This window comes from Panthera pardus, unplaced genomic scaffold (genome assembly GCF_024362965.1).
Source record: "Panthera pardus isolate Hobbes unplaced genomic scaffold, ASM2436296v1 HiC_scaffold_18, whole genome shotgun sequence".
NCBI lineage: Eukaryota > Metazoa > Chordata > Mammalia > Carnivora > Felidae > Panthera > Panthera pardus.
The window spans coordinates 18,056,639-18,066,237 of NW_026526743.1; the positions used below are offsets into that span (position 1 = coordinate 18,056,639).

A 9,599-nucleotide genomic window follows, 5' to 3' on the forward strand; every position below is an offset into this window, starting at 1 on the left:
AGTCCACAGCACGGCAGTGTCAGGGCTGTTTCTAAAGTGCAAATCTGATGCCAGTCCCCCGCGTGAACTTGGTTTCAACTTCTTAGGGCTTGCTGCTGCCTTCAAGGCAAAGTCTAAGCTCTTAGCCTAGTGTTCAAGATTCTGCTTGGACACTTCAGACAGGCAGAGTCAAGCTTGGGGCTGGGAAAAGAGAGACCTGCAGATGCAGAGAATAGAAACTCAGAGAGATACAGACACTTAGAGACAAGAAACAGAGGGGCACTCACAGACACATTCAGGGAAATAGACACAGAGAAACACTCGAGGACGCCCACACAGATGTACGGCAAGAGAAGTTGGCTGGGGTTTGGCAGAGTGAAGAAACTGGAAAACAGTCTGAGATCCAGAGGATGAGAACTGCAGAAACTGGGAGAGAATGACATGAAGAGCATGAGACAGACTCAGAAGTGGCGAGTTCCTTCAGGAAGCCCTTCCTGACTGCCAGGTCAGCACCCTGGGCTCCACTATCCCAGTCCCGACCACTCTGGGCTCTCACTGTGTGGCAGTGGGCCTATCTTCTGCCACTGGACCATGTGCTCTGAGGGAACAGGGCCTGAGACTGCTTCAGTCACCATGTCCCCAGCACTGGCTAGGCCTTCGGTGAGGTTGCTGAATGGATGAAAGCCTGGAAGGCTGTGGGCTCCAGAAGGCCCAGTCCAGAAGACCCCCTACCTTGGTGCTGAGAGCACAAGCTGGAGTGAGAAGACAACCGGTCTGAGTCTCAGCTTGGCTTTGGCCTTGCTAAAAGCCTCTGCTTCCTCCTTTGTGGAATGGGTTGCACTCAGCACACACTTAGGAGGTTTCAGGAAGATGTGATGGGCACTGAAAATGCCCATTTACGTGTTTGGCTAGGTAAACTTATAAAGCTCCCCGCTATTTCCAGGTCTGGGGATGTTGAGCCCTGCTCCCCAAAGAGTGCTTCTAAGCCCAGCCAGGGATGGAAATAACGTAAATTTATTGAAACTGGTTTTGGGGAGGGTGGATGGGTGGATAGTTGGGGATCTTCCAAAGAGAACTGGGGGAAGAGCCAGCGCTCCGGCCAGGTGGGAGCGGGTGCCTGGCCACAGACCCTATCTTAGGCCCAGTTTCTTCTTCTCCTTCTGCTTCTTGCGCACCACATCCAGGTTCCGGTCCTTCCACATACTCTTGCGCAGCTTGATGGGGCGCGAGCCCACATACTTCCCTGTGGGAATGGAGGGTTCAAGGTCAGGCTTGGGGTCAGGCTTAGGCCAGATGCTGGTCACACCCACTGTCCCTAAGAGAGGCTTCACCTACCATTCATCTCACGCATGGCACGCACATAGTCACTGGGGTCCTTAAAGCTGACGAAGCCATAGCCCTTGGTCTTGCCTGTGCGCTTGTCTCGGATCACCTTAGCCTTAAGGAAGGATGGGAAGCGGCTGAAGGCGCGTGCCAAGATGTCATCGTTCACTTCATTGCCCAAATCCCCACAGAAGATCCGGAAATCATCTGGGGTTGGGAGAGAGGAGGTCAGAAGATGCAGATGCCTGGCCCCATGTCTGCCTTATTTAGATAGCCCCACCTTCTCTGAAGGCATCCCCCAAACCCTCCTCCCTCTATCCCCAGCGGTCTCTGCCTGGGGCCCTCTCAGTAACAACAGCCAACACCTATATGGTATTTACCCTGTGCTAGACTCTGCTAAGCACTCATGAGGTTTTAACATATCCGGCACTCCCAACACCCTTTAACACAGAGGCACAGAGAGGTCATGTCACCTGCCCAATGTTACTCAACTAGGAAGTGGCAGAGCTGGGACAAGAACTCTGGTACCTGACTCCAGAGTCCTCGCCTTTACCTCCCCACCCCAGAGCCATGTTCTCCATTCCCATGAATTAAGGCTCCAACTTTGTCCTAGCCAGGCTTCTCCTCTGAGCCCCCAGCATCCCTTGGTCCCCATGGATATCCCCTGGGCCCCTCACACCCATTTGCTTTAGAGAAAGCCCATTCTAATTTCCCCTTGAGTCTCTGAAACGTGAACACACTGTCGGATCCTTCTCCAAGGCTGACCTCAGCTTCCATTCCTGGGCATACCCTCTGGGCTGGACCTGAGCCAGACTGAATGTACTCAAGCCCAAAGAATCCCTTCCGCCACAAGGCACATACTATTATTATCCCCTTGTTGGAGTGAGGAAAGGATAGAAAGGCTAAGTGACTTGCTCAAGATCACAGAACTAGGGGTTACAGCCCGCACCGACCATATCTAGGCTGACATTGCCATGCCCTGGCCTGGAGCAGGTAGACAGTCCCAAAACAAGAGGCAGAAGTCAAGGACTCAGATGGGAGGTAGGGCTGTTTTCTCAGCTAGCACTGTGGTTGCCCCACAGCTTCTGTGGTGATTAAGGACACTCTCTAAGAACAAGTTAGGCCACTCTAAAGAGGAAATTATGTGGCAAACTCAGAGGGAGGGGCCTTCTTCAAAACAACTGGGCTGGACACTTCAAAACACTGTTACATATAAGACAAAATGGTAGGAGGGAAACCATTCTCCTTAAGAGATAATCTAGAGACCTAAAACGGCATGCATCCTGATCCATGGGAAAAGATGGCTACAACAGAATTTAGGAACAACTGGGGAAATTTAAATATAAAGGGAATATGAGATACCATAGAATTATCATTCATTTGCTTAGGAATGTTAATGGTATTATGATACAAAACAGAATGCCACTTTTTTTTTTAATTTAAAAAAAAAATTTTTTTTTTTATTAACGTTTTATTTATTTTTAAGACAGAGAGAGACAGAGCATGAATGGGGGAGGGTCAGAGAGAGAGGGAGACACAGAACCCGAAACAGGCTCCAGGCTCTGAGCTGTCAGCATGGAGCCCGATGCGGGGCTCGAACTCACAGACTGTGAGATCATGACCTGAGCCAAAGTCGGACGCTCAACCGACTGAGCCACCCAGGCGCCCCCAGAATGCCACTTTTCTTAGGAGAAGAATACTGAGGTATTTAGGAGTGAAGTGAGAACTTCATTTATAACTTGCTTCAAATGATTGAGCAAAATCCAAGAAACACACATACACATAGAAGGATAAAGTGAATACAGAAAAATGTTAATTGCTGAATCTAGATGGTGGTTATATTTGGCTGTTCGCTGTTATATTCAGTGTTTAAAATTCTTCATCAGAAGGGGCGCCTGGGTGGCTCGGTTAAGCATCCATCTCTTGATTTTGGCTCAGGTCATGATCTCACAGCCCCATGTCGGGCTCTGTCTGGGCTGACAGCATAGAGGCTGCTTGGGATTTTCTCTCTCTCTCTCTCTCTCTCTCTCTCTCTCTCTCTCTGCCCCTCCTCTGTTTGCACATGCTCCCACATGTTCTCTTTCTCTCTCAAAATAAATAAACTTAAAATTGTTTTTTTCATAAGTTGGGAGAAAAAAGAACATTCTTTTATCTTTAGCAACTCAGGCAGAGGTCAGAGGGTTCTAGGTGCCAATAACCTCTACCAAATTCTGTCCAGTGGCTTAGATGAGGGCCTGCCCTTCAGAGCCAATGTTTAGCCCTCCATGAGGTAGGCAAATAGCATGTGCCTGCCTTACAGAGAGGTGGCAGTTGTGGACCTACCCAGCTTACCCTCCCTGAGTCTGCCCCAAGGAGACCTTGGTGTGTCCTTGACTGAGCAATGCCTGGCCCTGCACCTGGGCCCACTTACCTGCGTCCCACTCCAGCAGGCTGGGGTCCTCCCAGCTGCTCCCAGCTGCTGTGCGAATGCAGCGTTTCAATTTCTCTGGCTTCCCTTTCTTCTTGTCCTCACCCAAGGGCTCTGGGACCTGCAGAGGAAAGGGGATGGGGTGCAAAGGGCTTGGTGTTGGGAGTCTTCTGGACCGATATGTCCCCTTCAGACTCTCCCACTTTCTTTCACCCCTTGCCCTCCTACTTCCATAATTAAACAACTAGATGTGCTTCTGGATGTGAGGTACATGTATCTGCCTCCTTCTCTCCCATGTCCTCCCAGCCCTTCCAATTTTCTGGTTCCCTCATACCTTCATTGATAGAGGACTACATGTCTTTCTGGGTATAAAAGGCATGGGTTCCTGCCTGCTCTCCCAGCCCTTTCTACTTGCTGCCCACCCCTGACTGCTATGCTCCCTGAGAGCTTACCTCAAGAGCCATGAGGCCAGGGGGTGGCTCAGGCCGTGGGGGCCGGGGTCGAGGACGCAGGGACAGGAGCTCAGGAATGCGCAGTGGGGGCAGTAGGCCTCGTACAACCTCCAGTGGGAGGGGCAGTGGCTCAGGCTCAGGCAAAGGCATGGCCAGGGCCAATGGCAGGCTGGGCCCAATGACTGCAGGGCCGGTGGGGGCACCTCCTGCCCCAACAGCCACTGCTGCGCCAGCCTCCTCCAGCCCAGCTGCCGCTGCCACCACTGCCTCTTCCTTCTCTTTAAGGCCCAACCCCAGGCCTAGGCCCAGCTCTCGGGGTGTTGCTGGCTCTTCCTGTGGGCAAGGGCAGACAATGAGGGATACCATTTCACAGGCTCAGACTAAACTCCCATCCTATACAACAAAGCAAGGGCCTGAGGCCAGAAAGCAGACAAGAGACCTAAACAGAGAAAGGAGTCTCTAGTCAGAGACAGACACAGGGACAAAAACATCAGGACAGAAAAACAGAGAAGGACAATCAAGAGAAAAATAGAGATAGAGACAGAATAGAATAAAAACAGAGACAGAACCCATTGCATGTGTTTCTCTATTTTCCTCACAAAAAGAAAGAAAAACAGACTCAGTCACCAAAAGAAATAGGCAAAGACAGAGACTGAGACAGAGTCAGAGAGTAAGAAGGCAGATTTAGACACAGCCTACCAGACCAGGATTGAGCATCTCCCCACCCTTCACACCTTTGACCATTAACTCCCTGTCCATACTTACCAGAGGAGGCCTCAGAGCAGCCATGGAGCCCAGGGGGGGCCCTGGGGCCCGAGCCATCGGTGGCAGCATCATAGGTGGTCCAGGGGGCCCAGGCAGAGGGGGGCCCACAAGGGCTTGGTGAGGGGGCCGCAGGGCCATAGGGCGGGGACCACCTGCTGCAGAAGAAAGAGCAGAATCTGTCAGGGTGTTAGTGGGGGAGTTGGAGGGCTGAGGGGGGAAGTTATGTGGCAGGGATGATGACCCTGGCCCCCTCACCTGCTCTCTGTAGCACGTGGGGGACGAAGGCCGGACGCAGGATAGGGGCCCTCTGGGGGGCCACAGCTGTGGGAGAGAGAGATGGGGGTGTGTGTCATGGGGGACCGGGGCACTTGAGGTGAGGTGTGTGTGTGTAGGTACTCTCAGAATCCAAGAAATCCTGGAGAAGAGTCTGGGGAACCTTCTGGGAGATGCAAGTCTTTCGATTTGTTCATTCAGCAAAAATTTACCACGGAACATCTCCTCTGGGCTGTCCCTGTTCTGGACAATAATAAGGACACACCAAAAGATCAAAAACTCTCAGGGATCTTCTGATCCAGAGTAGGAGGGTGACAGCCCAGTGTGTCTCACCAGAGGGTGACAGCCCAGAGTGATCAGGGCCGGAAGGGGGTAAAGCCCAGGCAGAGTGATCGGAACTAGAAGGGGGAAACCTGGGGAGTGGTGGGAGCCCGGAGGAGCCCTCTGACTTAGCCAGGGCGACTAGAGGCTTCCTGTGAGCTGAGACCCAACGGATAATAAAGAACCAATTGCCTTTGGTCAGGCAAAGCGTGACTGTAAAGACTACTGGCAAGAAGAACATTTACGAACAAATTTTTTTCCCTTTTCAGTTTAGTATAAATTATAATAGCAGAAGTTGCAGTGTGGAGGGCTTCATAAGAGAATGGTCAAGAGGACAGTAGGCATCCAAGAATAGTCTCATTGGCTGGACCATGAATGTCCTCCTGAGGGCACCAGGGAGCCATAGCAGGACTGGAAGCTGGCCAGGGTGACTAAATCAGATGTGCATTTTGATCAAAACCATACCAAAGAGTAAGAGATGTTAAGATTTCTCAAACGTCAGACAAAAAAGTTTAACAGGATTTAAGTAACACAAGTTTGATCCAATACAGATCGTACCAGAACTTTACAGAACGTGTATTTTTTTCTTATGTATAAGGAAGTAGTGTCACAAAAATTGACTGTAAAGGTCACCTCAACAAATGTAAGAATGACCTGTGGAGAGGATAGGGTTTAGTTGATTTTGGTTAACTTGATTCTGATTTGGGCAATAGGCTTTGGAAGATTACAGTTGGGTGGCAGTGAGCAGGAGAGAGAAGGGAGGTCAACAAGAATACTGCGGGCATATCCTAGCAATGTTTAGGGCTCCTGGGGAGTATGTGAGAGTCTCTCCATAAGGGGCCAGGTGATGTAGGGTCTTGACTGCTAGGTGAGGAGCTTGGTGCTTGTTTGATGGTTTATTTATCCCATGAACAGATAGTACGTAATGCTTACAATGTGGCAGACATCAAGACTTTCGTCTCTCATGAAGTTTGTATTTTAGAGGAAACAAAAGAGGATAGCCATAATGGGTAAACTGTATAGCTTGTTACGAGGTGCCTGGGTGGCTCAGTCGGTTAAGCATCTGACTTCAGCTCAGGTCATGATATCATGGTTCATGAGTTTGAGCCCTGCATAGAGCTCTGTGCTGACAGCTCAGAGCCTGGAGCCTGCTTTGGATCCTGTGTCTCCCTCTCTCTCTGCCCCTCTTCTGCCTGCGCTGTCTCTCTCTCAAAAATAAATAAACATAAAAAAAAAAAAACAACTGTACAGCTTGTTATAAAGTATTAAGTGCTATGGAGAAACACAACAAAGAATAAGGATTAGGAGTGACAGTAAGGAGGGTGGTTTGCAATGGTCAAGTCAAGCTCTACTAAGGCCAAACTGATGAAGTACATGATCGGGTTTGTGCTTTAGGAAGATGGTAATGTCAGGGTGGGGATGAAATTAAGCAGGTGAGTTAGCGCAATGATGTAGGCAAGATGCTGGAGTAGTCAAAACAAGAGTGCTTCATTAAATGTGGGGTTCCCGGCCTGAGACCTACCTGCTCGACGCAGGAACATAGCTTCTCGGGCCTCTGGACTATCCAGGTGACTCCGATCACCAGGGCCAAAGCCAACTGTTGGGATGGGAAGAGACAAGGATGGTGGGAGGAGAATCCCAGGCATCCCATTTTATCACCTTGCCTGATCCCCTGGCTCCCTCTCCTCCACCACTCCTTACTTACCTGGACCTACAAAAGGAGGGCCACCCACCATGGGAGGAACCACTGTGGCTGCAGCAGCTGCCCGGGCCTCCAGAGTCTGTTGAACCTGTTGGGGAAGAAATTGGGGTGAGGGGCCTGACTCAGTGCCACCAAGCTGCCCTGGCTGGCTTACCCTGGGAGACCAAGGGTTTCATTCTTTGCATTCTATGTGGGGCTGGCTATCTGTCAACATTAAGTCTAAGCTAAACTGTTACTTTTCAGGGAGGCTTTTGGGATCACGCTAGCGAAAACTGTCCTTAGCCCCTCCCAGGAGCAACTCATCTTGTTATCCTGTTTCATCTTCCTCAACGCATCTCACACTATCTGAAATTATGTCCAGCCTGTCTTTCTCATCTCCCATGCTACCACCCTGGTCCAAGCTATCATTATCTCTAGCCTAGATTATTATGGTAGCCTCTTCAGTCTCCTCGACTCTGCCCTAGCCCCCTTACAGTCTGTTCTCCAAACACAGCCATGATTAATTTCTAAGTTGGACCCTATTACTCCTCTGCTCAAAATCCTTCCACAGCCTCCCACATCAGAGTAAAAACCAAAGTCTTTAAGGTGGCCCACAAGGCCCTACCAGGTCTTATCTCTATCACCTCTCTGTCCTCATCTCTTCCCACTCTCCCCGTTGCTCGCTGTACTCTAGCCACACTTTTCTCTGCTCTTCTTTGAACATGTCAGGGATGCACCTGTGTCACAGCCCTTGCACTGGCAGTTCTCTCCGCTGGGAATGCTCTCCCACCAGATATCTCCATGGTTCCCCGTATCATGTCCTTTATATCTTTGCTTAACTGTCACCTCCTCAGAAAGGCCTTTCCTGACCATGCTGATAAACCTCTGCTTTTCTTACTCTTTGACCTGTCACTCGCCAGTACAATGTAAGCTACAAAAAGAGAGTGATTTTTTTTTGGTCTATATTGTTCTCTGCTATGTGCTTAATGCCTAGAACAGTGCCTGGTGCATAGAAGGCACCCCATAATTATTTATTGACAGAATGAACCAGTTCCATTTATTTGCCTTCTTTTTAGTAGTCTCCCTCTCCACTAGTTATATACAACTTGCTATTGAGCATGTGAATGTGACTAATGAGACTGAGGAACTACTGAACTTAAATGTAAACTTAAATAGATACAGAACATTTTCATCATTTCAGACAACTTTCTGGACAACAGGCTTTAGAATATAAGCTCCCAAAGGGCAGAGGTATTGTTTGCTTTAGTTGTTACTATGTTCTCAATGCCTGGCACAAACATTGTGTTCAAGCACTGTGCTCAGCTCAGTCGTACCTGCTGATAAGTGTTGGTTGCGATAATTGGGCGGATCACAGGAGCTGCTGGGACCTGCATCGCTTCTACCGTGGGGACCGTGGGCACCGCAGGCACAGCAGTCGGGATGCCGGTTACTGGAGCCCCCAGAACTTCCTGCTCAAACCTGAGGAGGCAAGACCAACAACACAGCTCAGGACCTTTCATTAACTCTGAAACGTTGGGTACACCGCGATAGAGCCTTCACCCCTGCCAATCTCTTCTTACTCCCGCCCGCACAATCCCGAAGGTCCCATTTCCCCATGATAGAGCCATATCGGGATAAATGCGGCCTGGAGGCTCCAGGGCTCGGTGGCTCTGACTCTGAGGGCTTTTATCGCGCCTTGCCAAGGGCCTTACAGAGCCATCTCCGCCTCCATCTCCTTCAGGCGTTCCTCTCCGCTCTTGCCCGGCATGCCGGCGCCAGGGCCCGGGACCACAGGTCCTCCTGCACCCGGGAGTCCCGGGGCTGGCCCCGCCCCGGCCATCGCTGCTGCCGTCGCTGTCGCCGCTACTACCGCCTCGGCTCAGCGGCCTCCACCAGTTCCGCTGTCTACTCTCTGGTCTTGTCGGGTTGGGCGCCCTCGAATGACGTATCAGCGAAAGCGACGGGCGCTGGTGTATGACATCATACGCCAACGTGGTCTCGCCTTCGGAGCAAGGCCAATGAGAGTCTGGCCATACCTGGAGGGCCCACCCCTAGAAGGAATATAGACCAATCAGAGTGCGGTAAAAACAAACCAATGAAGAGCCTGGGTCTAAGTAAGTGAAGGCAAATGAGGTGGCCACGCCTTCATTGGAGGAACGAAGGCTAATGAGAGCGCTGTAAAGTAGTTGGCCCCGTCCCTACCGAGGAAACTGGGCCTTTGAGAGCTCAGAAAAGTTTGGAGGCCCCGCCTGTGCCACTGAAGCTCGTTCCGGAAGTTTTAAAATGCATCGGAGTCCGCGTCAGCCCAGGGATGTTTGAGGCTGGAGACTGCTGAATACCGTAGCCTTCCCAACTGGGATAGACTGACACCGGTGACTCCCAGAAAAACCAGGAACAG

General features: G+C 50.7%; 1 protein-coding gene across 5 annotated transcripts; it reads right to left on the reverse strand.

The window, feature by feature from the left end:
* Positions 1-977: 977 nt before the first annotated feature.
* RBM42 (RNA binding motif protein 42) lies at positions 978-9,149 on the reverse strand. Of its 5 annotated transcripts, none has more exons than XM_019423139.2 (10): positions 8,914-9,149; positions 8,536-8,680; positions 7,226-7,310; positions 7,043-7,117; positions 5,182-5,247; positions 4,927-5,081; positions 4,162-4,494; positions 3,713-3,830; positions 1,315-1,509; positions 978-1,222 (listed from the first exon to the last, which is right to left on the reverse strand). In XM_019423139.2, the coding sequence occupies exons 1-10, from the start codon at positions 9,039-9,041 to the stop codon at positions 1,110-1,112; spliced, it is 1,413 nt and encodes a 470-aa protein (XP_019278684.1). In that variant the 5' UTR covers positions 9,042-9,149; the 3' UTR covers positions 978-1,109. The 5 variants fall into 5 exon arrangements, with proteins under 5 accessions (XP_019278684.1, XP_019278682.1, XP_019278685.1 ...); XM_019423137.2 differs by having other exon boundaries at positions 4,927-5,102; XM_019423140.2 differs by lacking the exon at positions 5,182-5,247 and having other exon boundaries at positions 4,927-5,102.
* Between the last annotated feature and the right edge of the window lie 450 nt (positions 9,150-9,599).